This window comes from Schistocerca americana, chromosome 8 (genome assembly GCF_021461395.2).
Source record: "Schistocerca americana isolate TAMUIC-IGC-003095 chromosome 8, iqSchAmer2.1, whole genome shotgun sequence".
Classification (NCBI taxonomy): Eukaryota; Metazoa; Arthropoda; class Insecta; order Orthoptera; family Acrididae; genus Schistocerca; species Schistocerca americana.
Window position 1 is genome coordinate 120,934,094 of NC_060126.1, and position 17,946 is coordinate 120,952,039.

At 45.6% G+C, this 17,946-nt stretch overlaps 1 protein-coding gene across 1 annotated transcript in view; it reads left to right on the forward strand.

The window, feature by feature from the left end:
- LOC124625813 (glucose dehydrogenase [FAD, quinone]) overlaps positions 1-17,606 on the forward strand; it is a 109,990-nt gene extending 92,384 nt beyond the window's left edge. Inside the window, exons 5-6 of the mRNA XM_047149275.1 lie at positions 1,214-1,576; positions 14,977-17,606. Coding sequence (XP_047005231.1) covers positions 1,214-1,576; positions 14,977-15,546 — 933 coding nt within the window. The 3' untranslated portion in view covers positions 15,547-17,606. The remainder of the gene's footprint in view (positions 1-1,213; positions 1,577-14,976) is intronic.
- Positions 17,607-17,946: the final 340 nt, after the last annotated feature.

The window sequence follows — 17,946 nt, forward strand, 5'->3', positions numbered from 1 at the left end:
ATATACCGCAGGCTCAATCACAGTGTCCTTTAACAAGTACGCCGTTCCAGGTTTAATATTATCCATTCGCTAGCATTATTAATTGTTTTGTTAAAAACGAACGTTAAAATAGATATTACACGCAAATTGCATGTTTCGAATAAACACTTATATATCATTCTACTCTCTGTAAAAACTATACAGCGAACATACACTCCAGAAATGGTGGAAGTTACAATGGAAAAAGAAATGCCAGACAGCATATCAAAATATTTTTGAGGCTTTCGTGGCTGTTTTCGTCGTATTACCTATTGACTTTTGTCTTGTGAATATCGGCTGACGCTCGTTCAACGATTTCCCTGACGTTTTGCTAGCCGAAGGTGCACCTTGCGATCTGCCACCAGCAATGGAAGGTGAACATTTGATTATGCATATAAGTCAGTTAATACTACAGAAATTCGTGAAGCTTCGTTCAGTATGTCGCTCATTATCTCATAAGGGCCCTATCTTGCCTCACTGTCATTGTAGGACGAGCCGTCAGCAGCTCCCGTCTCCACGACTTCTTCCTAAGAATTTAGGACCGCCATTTCCTACTACCATCCTTACTAAAATACGTATCTCAGAATAACCGTTCCATAGCACAAACGAGGCACATGTGATTAACGTTCCTATCGTTCCTATCAACAGAAGAGTTATATGCGAGTGCAGGCTTTCTCGGCGAATTTCATATATGAAGTCTTCGCGGGTTGTCAGCCGAGCAGCATCGTCGTCTCGTAGCAACCTTTCGATGGAATGCGTCTCCATCATCTTCAGGCGAAGTGTTGGAATATCGTCGGTTGCAGGCTTATATCTCAGCTGAATATAAGCCCGCCACCGACGATATCCCTTCGCCTGAAGATGATGGAGACGCATTCCATCGAAAGGTTGCTACGTGACGACGATGCTACTCGGCTGACAACCCGTGAAGACTTCATATGTAAACAGTTATCTGAACTCATTCCACGAGACCCTGAGGAAGCACATGGCACACACAGTCTGGCGCACACTGTCTGGTACACATAGTCTAGGAATGAGAAACTTAAAGGAAATTCTTCTCCAGTAATCAGACAGATGAAGCTTTCTCCCAATAATAGCATTTCGTCAGGAACGGAGGGCCGAAGAGTGCATCCGCAGCGGTGGAGTTTGATATGCGCCAGATAGTGTGGGTAGTACTCAGGTTGGTGGTGTTGGGCAGGTGATCCTGTGCGGCGGCGCTGTCAACTCGCCGCAGCTGCTGCTGCTGTCGGGCGTGGGCCCGGCGGAGGAGCTGCGCGCCGTGGGCGTCCAGCCGGTGCACCATCTGCCGGGCGTGGGCCGCAACCTGCACAACCACGTCGCCTTCTTCGTCAACTTCTTCATCAACGACACGGACACGCAGGCGCTCAACTGGGCCACCGCCATGGAGTACCTGCTCTTCCGCGACGGGCTCATGTCCGGCACCGGCATCTCGGAGGTCACCGCCTTCGTCAACTCGCGCTTCGCCAGCCCCTCCGAAGACAACCCCGACCTGCAGTACTTCTTTGGCGGGTACCTCGCCAACTGCGCGCGCACCGGACAGGTCAGTGTCACTACTCATACGGGCTACTGTACCTCCTCTTTGTTTTTTTGGTCGTCAGTCTTGTGACATGTGGCCCGAGATGATTTCCTCTCTTGTGCAAACCTCTCCATCACAGAGTATCACTTGTGTTGCGTCCGTGGATGAGGAACAACAAATAACAGTAGGTGTGAGATGGCAACGAGTTTATTCCACAACAAGGGGAAAATCGAAAACAGAGAAATAGTCTAGAGCAGCCAGTGGGATGGCTATCAGCAGAGCACATGGATGCCACAGAAGTTGGATTGTCGTGAAGCAGATTCGCTTTCGCAGTCCGAGAACCTCAAATCGCTTGATACGGGCAACTCTTCAGGTTCTGATTGTATACCGATTAGGATCCTTTCAGATTACGCTGATACAATAGCTCCCTACATAGCAATCATATACAACCGCTCGCTCACCGATAGATCTGTACCTACAGATTGGAAAATTGCGCAGTTCGCACCAGTATTTAAGAAGGGTAGTAGGAGTAATCCATCGAACTACAGACCTATATCATTGACGTCGGTTTGCAGTAGGGTTTTATAATATATATTGTATTCAAACATTATCAATCAGCTCCAAGGGAACGATCTATTGATACGTAATCAGCATGGTTTCAGAAAACATCGTTCTTCTGCTACGCAGCCAGCTCTTTATTCGCACGAAGTCATGGCCGCTATCGACAGGGGATCTCAAGTTGATTCCGTATTTCTAGATTACCGGAAAGCTTTTGACACCGTTCCTCACAAGCGACTTCTAATCAAGCTGCAGGCCTATGGGGTATCGTCTCAGTTGTGCGACTGGATCCGTGATTTCCTGTCAGGAAGGTCGCAGTTCTTAGTAATAGACGACAAATCATCGAGTAAAATTGAAGTTATATCAGGTGTTTCCCAGGGAAGCGTCCTGGGACCTCTGCTATTCCTGATCTATATAAATGACCTGGGTGACAATCTGAGCAGTTCTCTTAGGTTGTTCGCAGATGATGCTGTAATTTACCGTCTAGTAAGGTCATCCGAAGACCAGTATCAGTTGCAAAGTATTTAGAAAAGATTGCTGTATGGTGTGGCAGGTGGCAGTTGACGCTAAATAACGAAAAGTGTGAGGTGATCCACATCAGATCCAAAAGAAACCCGTTGGATTTCGATTACTCGATAAATAGTACAATTCTCAAGGCTGTCAATTCAACTAAGTACCTGGGTGTTAAAATTACGAAAAACGTCAGCTGGAAAGACCACATAGATAATATTGCGGGGAAGGCGAGCCAAAGGTTGCGTTTCGTTTGCAGGACACTTAGAAGATGCAAAAAGTCCACTAAAGAGACAGCTTACACTACACTCGTTCGTCCTCTGTTAGAATATTGCTGCGCGGTGTGGGTTCCTTACCAGGTGGGATTGACGGAGGACATCGAAAGGGTGCAAAAAAGGGCAGCTCGTTTTGTATTATCACGTAATAGGGGAAAGAGTGTGGCAGATACAATACGCGAGTTGGGATGGAAGTCATTAAAGCAAAGACGTTTTTCGTCGCAGCGAGATCTATTTACGAAATTCCAGTCACCAACTTTCTCTTCCGAATGCGAAAATATTTTTTTGAGCCCAACTTACATAGGTAGGAATGATCATCAAAATAAAATAAGAGAAATCAGAGCTCGAACAGAAAGGTGTAGGTGTTCGTTTTTCCCGCGCGCTGTTCGGGAGTGGAATGGTAGAGAGATAGTATGATTGTGGTTCGATGAACCCTCTGCCAAGCACTTAAATGTGAATTGCAGAGTAATCATGTAGATGTAGATGTAGAACCTGGTCGAAGCCCTTATGATGGCCGTCCAATGGTGTGGCATCGTGGTATTAGCGAAGTCCAAGTCGAAACTGCAGGAATTATTTTTTTTTTCCTTTTATTGAGTTTCGATTCCCCCCGAAGGGGGCGGGCTGGCGGCATCTTAGTACGCCGCATTTCAGCGTACAGTATTTTTAAAACATGAGAAGGAGATAAGAAACAATAAAAGCAGGCGATAAAAACGGTGACTTAAATTGTAAAATGGCGGAAAATTGTGGAAATTAAAACATAAAACAAAGGGTTGGCGATGCTAATAAATAAAATAGTAGACAGACAATTAAATGGAAAATGAGGTGGGGGGGGGGGGGGGAACCGATGGAGGGAGAGCACTCAGAAGAGGGGGTAGGGCAGATGCGAGAGGGGAAAGGCAGAGAGGGGAATGCAATAGGACTCGGGGGGGGGGGGGGGGGGGGAGAAGTGAGCCAGAGGGAGGGTGGAGAAAAAACAGGAAGGACGGGGGGGGGGGGGGGGAGAGGGAGCCCAGAAAAAGGACAGAGGAAGGGTGGGGGAGGTGAGGATCTGAGCTGATAGGAGGGATAAATAGAGGGGCACCATCTGGGTGGCGGAGTCGATGGAAGCCAGCTTGGGAATGGAGATAAAAGGTGTAGAGGTGGAGGGTAGGGTGGACACAACGGTGAAGGTGCGGCAGAGGGCGGGGGTTGCAGAGGAGAGAAGCAACCAAGGGATGAGGGGGATCAAGGCGGCGGGATGTGTAGAGGACGCGGATATGTTCGAGGAATAGGAGCAGATCGGGGAAAGGAATCAGGTCGTAGAGCATCGGCGCTGGGGACAGGAGGCGTATGCGGAAGGCGAGGCGGAATGCATGGCGCTCGAGGATCTTGAGGGATTTATAGAATTTGGTGGTGGGGGGGGGGGGGGGGCGGCAGGAATGAACAGCTGAATGCGCTTATAAAGCCCCTTTCGGCGAAGGACTATGCCCGCTCTCGATGAGCCTACTGCGGCACGGCACAGCATGATTGGCGTGGTACCGTCGTGTAGCTATTTGATGTACGTATGCTGGCCTGGCGTTGCTGTTACAGCGGAGGCAGCTATGCGCATAGGCCGCGCATGAGCTGTTCAAATCGCCAGCACTGTGCCTGCGCTAAGAACGTCTGGCTAAGAACAGTTTGTGGCACGTGCGTCACTGCATCTGACACTACAGGTCTTACGAGTGGCAGCAGCCGTCTCCGGAGAGGAAGGAGTCACTATTTCAGACGAGTTTAATAATTCTTGAGTGCGTGTTTAAATGCATACACGTTCTCGATAGCACACGACAAAATTAAGACCCTTATTGGATACCTTTTCAACCCTGCACGGAGCTGAGCGTTTACGAAGTGTGGTGGACAAGTCGACAAGTGTGACGTCACAATTCATTGCAGGGTCAGTATATCTCGTCAGCTCGGCAGTGGACCATCTGAAACGTGACCCGCGGTCGCGTGGCGGCCGCCACAGTCGCGTCGTGCAAGCATTGATTGTCATGCTGCCCCTAATTCTTGTGAGTAAATTCCACGTTTTATTTCCTCACTGGTTGTGTAGTGAACCTCTTCATTTCGTAGTTCGTCAGCCCATCTAATTTTCAACACCCATCTGGAGCACAGCATCTCTAACTCCTCCATTCTCTTTCTTCCCAGTTTTCCTGACGTCTACGATTCACTGCCACACAATTCTGTACTTGGAACGGACAATGTCACAAAATTTTTGCCTCAAATTGTGGCTGATATGTGACACAAATATAATTCTCCAGCCCAGGAATGCCCTCTTTACGTTTGATAGTCTTCTTTTTACGTTGTCCTTGCTTCGCCCGTCATTTCTTATTTTAGTTTTATTTGCTGTATTTTTATTTTTATTTCTTCGCCTACTTCGCGGTCACCAATTCTTATATTAGTGTTCTTATTTCTGTAGCTCCTCGTTACTGGGGTCTTTCTCTAGTCTACTCCAGCTCATATTCTGCACTTATTTAACTGTTCGTTCCATTCTACAGTCTACTGTAACGCATTAATAGAGTGAAAAATCCGCTTCAGTTGCAGGCAAATTCTTATTTATTGCACGACCGGTTTCGAAGTCTGAGGTTTCATCTTCACGTGCCACTAAATAAATATGAAAACATAAATGTGTGGCGGTGAGGCCATTCAGTCACATCAAACAGACGCATGATAGTGCAGGACAGCACTAGTGCTGTCGAAGCAGGCGCTGAGGTTGATGGTCCTGCTCTCCCACGCCATTGTTTGACATTGTTTTGTTCCTCCGTGACTGACTGGCCCGTCCGGCCCACAGTTATGTTTCCATAATTATTTGGTGGCACCTGAAGATGAAACCTCAGGCTTCGAAACCGGTCGTGCAATAAACACGAACTTTCTCGCAACTATAGTGGACTTTATATTCTGTTAATATTATCCTTGGTTGCGGATAAATATTTTGTAGTGTAATGTAGTTTAGAGGATGATGGCATATTAGGCCTCTAGAGCAACTCTCATTCACTGCGTCTTTGTGCACTCTAAGAATTATTTTTAAGGTAATTAGTCAATTAAAATATGCAGGTGGGTGCAGGAACACCTGCTAAAATCAAAATATGGTCAGATAAACATACAAGGTGTTCTTACAAGAGAGAGCGTGTACTGGACGTAAAAGTTCGGCCACTGTCCTAAAATAGGCATCAGTTTGATGACATTATTTGAGATGCTCACATCTTTCATCTCTGCAAAAAATCACGAACACCCGGCAGTCCTTGAATTTGGTCACACGCTTGGGACATATGATTCTGTAACGTGTGCTCGCTGTCATTCATTCTGGAATACACCAGTGCTCAATAGGTAGTCGGTAGACAGCCATCGAAGAATAGGAGAATGTGATGGTTTTGCTACTGCACTTTATCATCGAATCCAACACTCATGAGATGTTTCTGTTAGGTACTGTCGTACAAGATGCAGAATGTCAGGTGGTGTCCAGTCTTGTATTTTTTGTCCTCCTCTGTTCAAATACTCTTTTGGTGCAGTTCTTCACACCAGCCAGTGCATGGCCGCTGATCTTGAGTACCTACTGCAACTTACATCCATCTCTTTCTCTCCTACTACAATTATTGCCTCTCCCGTCCTCACACTACCCTCCCTCACCAAACTGAGGATCTCTTTCTGTCTTAGGATGTGTATTATCAACCGATCCCTTCTTTTAGTCTCGTTGTATCATCAATTTATTTTTTCCCAGTTCAGTTCAGTACTTTCCCATTGGCTGTTCTATCTATTCATCTACTGTTCATCATTCTTCTGTAACAGCACATTTGAAAATCCTCTATTCTCTTCTTGTGGGAACAGCGTATCGTCCACCTTTCACATCTGTATCAGCCTACAGTCCACACTAATACCTTCAAAACATGCTTTCTTGTACTTAAATTTACACTAGATCTCATAAATTTCCTTTCTAAAGAAGCTTATTCCGACAGCTGTTTGCAGCTACTTTTTGGGTCCACAGGAGGTTTCCGAGCAGGAGGTTTCCGAACGTTATTCCTGTAAACAAAAAAGCTTTGAAGCTAAATGCTGACTAAACCAATGGTAGCCGGCCGAAGTGGCCGTGCGGTTAAAGGCGGTGCAGTCTGGAACCGCAAGACCGCTACGGTCGCAGGTTCGAATCCTGCCTCGGGCATGGATGTTTGTGATGTCCTTAGGTTAGTTAGGTTTAACTAGTTCTAAGTTCTAGGGGACTAATGACCTCAGCCGTTGAGTCCCATAGTGCTCAGGGCCATTAAACCAATGGCCAACGAAAAGATGAGTTTTCGTCTATAAACTATTTATGCTTTCTGTACGCTACTTTCCCGTATACTGCTCTGTTTTTCTCGTTGGATACCTTCTGGTTGTACCAATGAACTATCTTACTATTTAGTGTTTTAATTATTTGCTAGCTCTGCCTGGCATGTATTACAGAGCCTCTTTTTCTTTCTAAGTAGGTAGACAGACACATAACAGACATTTATGTCAGATGTATTTCACACACACACTCCACATACATTTAACATATTTGACAAATAATTGTACCGATATCTCATCTTGATCTCTAGCGAATGTCTTTTCGAGAAAAAAAGGACTTTCCAGGGCAACTATTTGATTCTGCCCTGATTTATGCCATATTACTCTGGAGAGGACGTTAAATCTATCTGTCATGTTGAGCCGTGTGGAATACTTAATCTTTGACCAAAACCATGATGTGGTTGATCCATTACACAAAGCAAATGAGGGACAAGCTGCTGTCTATCCTTTCAAAGAGTTCCATGTGAACTAATTACATGATATAAATACAAACATGGACCCTCACGGCACATTATACTGATGTGGGGGTACTTCCTAATATTGTCTTGGACTTCCTTTTGCCCAGTGTAGTACTGCAACTTGACATGGTATGGACTCAACGACTCGTTGTAACTTCCCTGCAGTAATACTGAGCCATTCATAAGGGTGAAAGGGTGAAAGTATTGTCGATGCAGAATCTTCTGCGAGAACTAACCTCTCGATTATGTCACATAAATGTTCGATGGCATTCATATCGCTTGCTCACATTGTGCCGAATGTTCTTCAAACCAATCGTGAACAATTGTGATCGGCTGAGATGGTGCAATGTTGTCCATAAAACTTCTATCCTTATTTGCGAACATGAGGTCCATGAATGTCTGCAGATAGTCTCCAGGTTTTCGAACATAACCATTTCCAATCAATGATTGGTTCAGTTGGACCAGAGGACCCAGTCCATTCCATGTAAACACAGTCCAAACTGCAATGGAGCCACTAGCCGCCATGAGCTTTCGCAGTGCGTTGTTGACGACTTGGATCGATTGCTTCGTGGGATCTGCACCACAGTCGAACCTGTCCTCAGCTCGTACAAATGGAAATTGGGACTCGTTTGACCAGGCCACGGTTTTGCAGTCGTCTAGGGTCCAATCGATATGATCAGTAGCCCAGGAGAGGCGCTGCAGGCGATGTCGTGCTGTTAGCAAAGGTATGCGCCTTGTTCGTCTGCTGCCACAACCTTTTAACGCAAAATTTCGCCACACTGTCCTAGCAGACATGCTCGTCGTGCGCCCCTGATTGATCTCTGCGATTATTCCACGCAGCTTGTCTGTTAGGACTCACTACTCTTACGCAAACGCTTCTGTTCTCGATGCTTAAGTGAAGGCCGTAGTCCACTGCGTTATCCGTGGTGAGAAGTAATGCCAGAAACCTGGCATTCTCGGCACACTCTTGACACTGTGTCTCTCGAAACATTGATTCCCCTAACGATTTTGGACATGGAATGTCCCGTGCCTGTAGCTCCAGCTACCATTCCGCGTTCAAAGTGTGATAATTTCCGTTGTGCGGCCATAATGACCTTGAAACGTTTTCATATGAATCACCAGAGTACAAATGACAGCTCCCTCAATCGACTACAATTTCGTACCTTGTACGCGATACTACCGCCATCTGTATAGTTGCATATTGCTATCCCACGACTTCTGTCAGTGAACCGTAAAATTGCTACTGGTCAACCAAAGGTTATTAATCTCAATCAATAGACAAAATGTAAAGTGGAAGTAGTTGCCAAGAAATAACTGGTGAAATTACTCACAATTGTCTGTAACACTCTTTATTCAAATTTGGTATAAGACTTTACGATATTCTTTTTAAAAAAAAAACACCAATCATTTAACAAATAAGTCACAATTTACGATAGGAAAGGACTGTTAAATTATTAAATTATTATAAAAAGCTGTATAATATTTCAAGCTCAGCTAAATTCACTCCATTCATTAAATGGCGCAGAATCTAACTTGTCTGCAACATATAAAGACAATCCTGTTTACAAAAGTTCTCAAAATAGAAAAACCGAAACACATGAGTCATGCATACGGGGGGACACTCACAGTTAATACATTAACATATATAGAAAAAACCTACCCCCATGAACCATGGACCTTGCCGTAGGTGGGGAGGCTTGCGTGCCTCAGCGATACAGATAGCTGTACCGTAGGTGCAACCACAACGGAGGGGCATCTGTTGAGAGGCCAGACAAAAGTGTGGTTCCTGAACTTTTCAGTAGTTGCAGGGGCAACAGACTGGATGATTGACTGATCTGGCCTTGTAACACTAACCAAAACGGCCTTGCTGTGCTGGTACTGCGAACGGCTGAAAGCAAGAGGAAACTACAACCGTAATTTTTCCCGAGGGCATGCAGCTTTACTGTATGGTTAAATGATGATGGCGTCCTCTTGGGTAAAATATTCCGGAGGTAAAATAGTCCCCCATTCGGATCTCCGGGCGGGGACTACTCAGGAGGACGTCGTTATCAGGAGAAAGAAAACTGGCGCTCTACGGATCGGAGCGTGGGATGTCAGATCCCTTAATCGGGCAGGTAGGTTAGAAAATTTAAAAAGGGAAATGGATAGGTTGAAGTTAGATATAGTGGGAATTAGAGAAGTTCGCTGGCAGAAGGAACAAGACTTTTGTTCAGGTAATATAATAATTGCGTGTGACGAGGGCCTACCGTCGGGTAGACCGCTTGTCTAGTGCAGGTCTTCCGATTTGACGCCACTTCGGTGACTTGCGCGTCGATGGGGATGAAATGATGATTATGAGGACAACACAACACCAAGTCCCTGAGCGGAGAAAATGTCCGACCCAGCCGGGAATCGAACCCGGTCCCTTAGGATTGACAGTCCGTCGCGCTGACCACTCAGCTACCGTGGGCAGATGAATACAGGGTTATAAATACAAAATCAAATAGGGGTAATGCACGAGTAGATTTAATAATGAAAAAAAAAATAGGAGTGCAGGTAAGCTACTACCAACAGCATAGTGAACGCATTATTGTGGCCAAGATAGACACGAAGCCCATGCCCACTACAGTAGTACAAGTTTATATGCCAACTAGCTCTGCAGATGATGAAGAAATTGGTTCAAATGGTTCAAATGGCTCTGAGCACTATGGGACTTAACATCTGTGGTCATCAGCCCCCTATAACTTAGAACTACTTAAACCTAACTAACCTAAGGACATCACACACACCCATGCCCGAGGCAGGATTCGAACCTGCGACCGTAGCAGTCGCGCGGTTCCGGACTGAGCGCCTAGAACCGCTAGACCACCGCGGCCGGCGATGAAGAAATTGATGAAATGTATGATGAGATAAAAGAAATTATTCAGGTAGTGAAGGGAGACGAAAATTTAATAGTCATGGGTGACGAATTCGAGAGTAGGAAAAGGGAGAGGAGGAAACATAGTGGGTGAATATGGATTGGGGGAGAGAAATGAAAGAGGAAGCCGTCTGGTAGAATTTTGCACAGATCATAACTTAATCATAGCTAACACTTGGTTCAGGAATCATAAAAGAAGGTTGTACACATGGAAGAATCCTGGAGATACTAGAAGGTATGAGACAAATTATATAATGGTAAGACAGAGATTTTGAAACCAGGTTTTAAATAGTAAGACATTTCCAGGGGCAGATGTGGACTCTGACCACAATCTATTGGTTATGAACTGTAGATTAAAACTGAAGAAACTGCAAAAAGGAGGGAATTTAAGGAGATGGGAACTGGATAAAATGACTAAACCAGAGGTTGTACAGAGTTTCAGGGAGAGCATAAGGGAACAATTGACACTAATGGTGGAAAGAAATACAGTAGAAGAAGAATAGGTAGCTCTGAGGGATGAAGTAGTGAAGGCAGCAGAGGATCAAGTAGGTAAAAAGACGAGGGCTCGTAGAAATCCTTGGGTAACAGAAGAAATATTGAATTTAATTGATGAAAGGATAAAATATAAAAAGGCAGTAAGTGAAGCAGGCAAAAAGGAATACAAACGTCTCAAAAATGAAATCGAGGAAGTGTAAAATGGTTAAGCAGAGATGGCTAGAGGACAAATGTAAGGATCTATAGGCTTATTTCACTAGGGGTAAGATAGATACTGCCTACCGGAAAATTAAAGAGACCTTTGGAGAAAAGAGAGCCACTTGTATGAATATCAAGAGCTCAGATGGAAACCCAGTTCTGAGCAAAGAAGTGAAACCAGAAATGTGGAAGAAGTATATAGATGGTCTATACATGGGCGATGTACTTGAGGACAATATTATGGAAATGGAAGAGGTGTAGATGAAGATGAAATGGGAGATACGATACTGCGTGAAGAGTTTGACAGAACACTGAAAGACCTGAGTCGAAACAAGGCCCCGGGAGCAGAAACATCCAATTAGAACTACTGACGGCCTTGGGAGAGCCAGTCCTGACAAAACTCTACCATCTGGTTAGCAAGATGTATGAGACAGGCGAAATACCCTCAGAAAGAAGAATATAATAATTTCAATCCCAAAGAAAGCAGCTGTTGACAAATGTGAAAATTACCGAACTATCAGTTTAATAAGTCACTGCTGCAAAATACTAACGCGAATTCTTTACAGACGAATGGAAAAACTGGTAGAAGCCAACCTCGGGGAAGATCAGTTTGGATTCCGCAGAAAGTTTGGAACACGTGAGGCAATACTGACTCTACGACTTATCTTAGAAGCTAGATTAAGGAAAGACAAACCTACATTTCTGACGTTTGCAGACTTAAAGAAAGCTTTTGACAATGTTGAATGGAATACTCTCTTTCAAATTCTAAAGGTGGCAGGGGTAAAATACAGGGAGCGAAAAGCTATTTACAATTTGTACAGAAACCAGATGGCAGTTATAAGAGTCGAGGAGCATGAAAGGGAAGCATCGGTTAGGAAGGGAGTGAGACAGGGCTGTAGCCTGTCCCCGATGTTATTCAATCTGTATATTGAGCAAGCAGTAAAGGAAACAAAAGAAAAATTCGGAGTAGGTATTAAAGTCCATGGAGAAGAAATAAAAACGTTGAGATTCGGCGATGACATTGTAATTCTGTCAGAGACAGCAAAGGACTTGGAAGAGCTGTTGAACGAAATGGACAGTGTCTTGAAAGGAGGATATAAGATGAACATCAACAAAAGCAAAACGAGGATAATGGAATGTAGTCGAATTAAGTCGGGTGATGCTGCGGGAATTAGGAAATGAGACACTTAGTGAAGGAGTTTTTCTATTTGGGGAGCAAAATAACTGATGATGGTCGAAGTAGAGAGGATATAAAATGTAGGCTGGCAATGGCAAGGAAAGCGTTTCTGAAGAAGAGAAATTTGTTAACATCCAGTATTGATTTAAGTGTCAGGAAGTCATTTCTGAAAGTATTTGTATGGAGTGTAGCCATGTATGGAAGTGAAACATGGACGATAAATAGTTTGGACAAGAAGAGAATAGAAGCTTTCGAAATGTGGTGCTACAGAAGAATGCTGAAGATTAGATGGGGAGATCACATAACTAATGAGTAAGTATTGAATAGGATTGGGGAGAAGAGAAGTTTGTGGCACAACTTGACCAGAAGAAGGGATCGGTTGGTAGGACATGTTCTGAGGCATCAAGGGATCACCAATTTAGTATTGGAGGGCAGCGTGGAGGGTAAAAATCGTAGAGGGAGGCCAAGAGATGAATACACTAAGCAGATTCAGAAGGATGTAGGTTGCAGTAGGTACTGGGAGATGAAAAAGCTTGCACATGATAGAGTAGCATTGAGAGCTGCATCAAACCAGTCTCAGGACTGAAGACCACAACAACAACAACAACAACAATGAAAGGGCAAACTTTTGCATGGCAAGAAAACACACTAATATCCAACTACCTGTATAGAACACACAAGCACGTTGAGTAAAAGCATTAAAAGGTATTGAACTGGAAAAACACACAACAGTTTTTGCTGAGTAGAAACAATATAAAAAATCCACTACGGCGTACATTAACAACCTTGATTGATTATAGCCAAATATACATAAACACAAATTTACGTAAGTTACAGCTTGCAGATGAGCAGGAATTAGTTATACAATTGACTAGTTCTTACCACGAGCCAACAGGAATTTTTCTTCTTTCTAAGAGTACCTTTTGCGCGGGAGTCTAGTAATACTAGTTATGGCAGGCGAGAGAATGGATCAGGTCTTATTGCCTTGCATTTAAACAGTACAGTCATTGGTGCCTTAGACTTTCACAGACATGGCAGAGGCTAACAGTCGAATAAAGTCGTAGGTAAGCTGGGAGGGGAAAGAAGCGATCCGAACCACAGATTTTCTCTGATTCCCCCCCCCCCCCCCTTTTCGTCTTCAAAAGGGGACAAACAGACCACACTTTCTAATATTACCAGCTTCCCGCGGGTGGGCAGACGAGAATAAATGGCGGGAAACCACCCTAAAATTACGGCTGGTATAATTAGAAAGAATAAGTAAATTGAATTGAATTAAATTTCATAAAATCTTTTAACAATCAATACTCAACTTCTGGTGCGTTACGACTCCCAGGACTGAACCAACGCAGCACTTCCAAATGCTCTGCCGAGCCGCCCGCTGCCAGCCGTTTCAACGGACGCAGGAAGGCGCGCCGATTTTCAGAACCTCCTCGCCGGTCGACAGCGTACGGCCGAACTGCAGATTAGGCCCCTTGCGGACCCACGCTCAGGAAGATTCGTTTCGCGACGAGCAGTTAACGCCCCATACCACGGAGCCGCTGCTCGCGTCGCTTACGCTGATGCCGCCGTCTGCGTGCTGTCCCTCTAGCACCGGCAGAGAAGTCGCTTCTTGATGCCCCGACTGCCTACTCTCCTCGAGAGCTCATACAGCGACTACTTAAAGCGACGCGAACAGCCCACTTTTCGCCTTTCCCGCTAGAGGGAGACACCGAATTTCGACAAAGGCGCCACCGTCAGAAAACGGAGGGCGAATGCTTCACGGTACGCGCAGCGGCGTGCTGTTCAAAGCTGACTTTACTACGGCTCAACCAGAGCACAAATGACAGCTCTCTCAATCCACTACAATTTTGTACCTTTTACGCGATACTACCGCCATCTGTATAGTTGCATATTGCTATCCCACGACTTTTGTCAAGTCGGTGTAATATTGCGTTTTGGACCGGGACTTGAACCCAACACCTTTACCTTTCCGAGGCAAGTGCTCTACAGACTAAGCAAACCAGACACGACTGACACCCGGCATCAGCCGGCCGCTGTGGTCGACTGGTTCTAGGCGCTTCAGTCCAGAACCGTGCTGCTGCTAGGGCCGCAGTTTCGAATCCTGCCTCGGGCACGGATGTGTGTGATGTCCTTACGTTAGTTAGGATTACGTAGTTCTAAGTATAGGGGACTGATGACCTCAGATGTTAAGTCCCATAGTGTTTAGAGCCATTTGAACCATTTTTGACGCCCAACATAACCCCTGCTAGTTACCACAGCAGTAGTTTCCAGCGCCAGAAAGCCTACGTTTGTGTATTAAGTGCCGGCCGGGGTTGCCGAGCGGTTCTGGGCGCTACAGACTGGAACCGCGCGACCACTACGGTCACAGGTTCGAATCCAGCTTCGGGCATGGATGTGTGTGACGTCCTTAGGATAGTTAGGTTTAAGTAGTTCTAAGTTCTAGGGAACTGATGACCTCAGAAGTTAAGTTCCATAGTGCTCAGAGTCATTTGAACCATTGTTTGTGTATCACGTGTCTGTTTCGTTGGCAGGTGGGCGAGCGCGCTTCGGAGGGCGCCAACGGCACGGCGCCGATGCGCTCGATCCAGATCATCCCGGCGTACCTGCACCCCAAGAGCCGCGGCGTGCTGCGCCTGCGCAGTGCCGACCCGCTGGCGGCGCCGGCCATCAGCGCGCGCTACCTCACACACCCGGACGACGTGGCTGCGCTCGTCGACGGCATCCGCTTCGCCATCCGGCTGTCCGAGACGCCGGCGCTGCGGCGCTACGGCTTCCGGCTGGACCGCACGCCCGTGCCCGGCTGCGAGAACTTCACGTTCGGCTGCGACGCGTACTGGGAGTGCGCCGTGCGCCGGCAGACGGCGCCCGAGAACCACCAGGCGGGCTCGTGCCGCATGGGCCCCCCGGGCGACGCCGGCGCCGTCGTAGACGCGCAGCTGCGCGTGCACGGCGTGGACAAGCTGCGCGTCGTCGACGCCTCCGTCATGCCCAAGGTCACCTCGGGCAACACCAACGCGCCCACCGTCATGATCGCCGAGAAGGGCGCCGACATGATCAAGACGCGCTGGCTCGCCAGGCGGACGTGGCGCTCCTGGTACTAAGGACTGCGACCTCCGCGGCCACCAGTGTCCTGCTCAGTAGACGGCTGCGTGTGCACTACGTAACATGAGACAATAACTCGCTCTTTCTCCAAAGACATTTCTCACGATATTCTAGTGCTGCTCATTACCAGCATTTTCACTCCATACCATGTACATTTATTCATATCTATAGTACCAGAGACTTGCAAAATGTAGTGTTTGCGGTACCTTAGGCTATGTTAACAACTTTTACTCTGAGACAAGGCACCACTCCAGCCGTACTCTGCAATTTTGTACCTTGTACGAGATACTACCGCCGTACGTATAGTTGCATATTGCCATCCTATGACTTGTCACCTTAGTGAACCCAACACCTTTACCTTTCCCGGACAAGTGCTCTACGACAAGGTACCGAGGTATGACTGATGCCCGACGTAACTACTCCAGTTGTACTCTGATTAAAACCACAAAAGACACACTCCAGGAAGACGATCAGTGTTGTGGCTGATATGTGTAGCAGGAAAAACTGAGTATACTCTCAAATGGCTTCATGTCGTTAAGAAACAAAATCTACTTGTTATGAAAACTTTACGCGCTTCAGAGAATGATCCATCGCTCCAGTACAAAAAGAAACTTATTAACTTAGCATGACTCGGTTTCACAGTCATATAAAAAGCTTTAATGGGCATCATATGTAGCCCCCAGCAAAATTAAAGTTCCCGGTTCGCTTTTAAGATATTTTCCCCAACTGCGAGATGGTCGCGTATACAAACAGTGATCCAATACTGTCAAATATTTTTTATTCCAGTCTTTCATCACAATATGAATTCTTTAGACGATAACCGGTTTCAGTCCGTAATGACCATCCTCAGATCTTTTTTTACACCATGTCCTAAAGTGATAAGGCCATAATGGTGTAAAAATGATCTGAGGATTGTTATCAAAGACTGGAATAAAAAAACATATAAGATATTTTCCTTTGCTTACAGAGACCCATTCTTAAGGTTTTCTGGTTGAAAATCGTTCTGTCAATTTATTGGGGTGGGTAGTATGCGGCACACGTGAATAGTATACGTTACTAGTTCCGTGAAATCTCTTAATCCCAGGGCCGGCGTATGCTAAGGGACACCTAGCGAACATTTTCTCAAACAAAAGTTGTTCACCATAACGTGATCTATCACCTCGAGACGTCTGCCGCAAACACTTTGAAACACCCAGTGTAGTGGTTTGATGTGATTTATCTAAAACATGGCAGCAACGTTAAATGCCCACCGTGTGAACCTGCTGATGATTCCTTAAAGTTTTCACATGACACACGATAAAACTGCAAGTAGTGTGTTTTATTAATAGCTTTAGGGCCAAAGGTGACAGTGATATCCTTTAAGAAACAAACGTCGGGCCAAGTGATAACTCTGCTAACATTCGTGCACGAATTGTGTTGCAAATTAATCAGGATCGACTGAAAAAGCCACTAGACTTCTTGCGACTAATGAACGATATTTACTGGTTTTGTGACGCTACCAACATCAACCCAGAATACAGATATTGTAAATGGCACTGTTGTCGCTTTCTGTCTTGTCTTCACTATGCTGACTTTTGTTTCGTGTGTAGTTAACTTCTCGTGCCACGTCTCCTTTCGTACATAAATCAGATGACCTGTTGAATTGTGGTGTCTGCCAACGAATTCACGCTAAATTGGAAACGGGAGGGAAAGCTGTCGGTTCAGATCGAGTACTTGCGATTTCTATTAAATGAGACAGCCCCAGCAGCCACTGCAGCGAGTGCCTTCAAGTACTCCTTACATTTTGTCTGTGACTTCGAGCTTCAGCACTGCCACATCTGTTGTCAGTTGCGTCAGCGTTAAGACTTGGCTAACAGAAACTGGACTGGCACGAGCAGAAGGTCCTTTTTAACCATGCTCGTGATGTGCAAGTGCTCGGACACTTTCTTTTGTTCACTGGCAACGACAGATGTTTCGAGTGTGACATTACGAGCTCTGATTGTAACAATTAAATTCCAAGAGGTGAAATGTCAGCTAACAAGCAATTCTAATAAGACTGCAGTGCCAGCGTAGCAGGTACTAGCAACTGGGACCACAGCGCAACCGAGTGCTATCTGCCATCGAGATGGGATAGGCAAACGAATGTGCTGATGGTTCTTTTTCAGAATGAAAGACACCATTAAAGAATATTTACAGCAACAGTTTCATTCGTTACTCGTACGTGCGAAGGACATCGTTTTTCTCTGTTATTGGTATTTCATATACAAATGTAAGGTTGGCAATGCATCATTTCGAATTTTTTTAGCTTTGCGACACTGATCTTCTTCGTGTAATATACAAGCAGGTGTACTGTACTATTTGTCTTTCTCATTATTTGGCCGCAATGCTACACAGTCCGACTCTGTCTTTCGACAGCCATA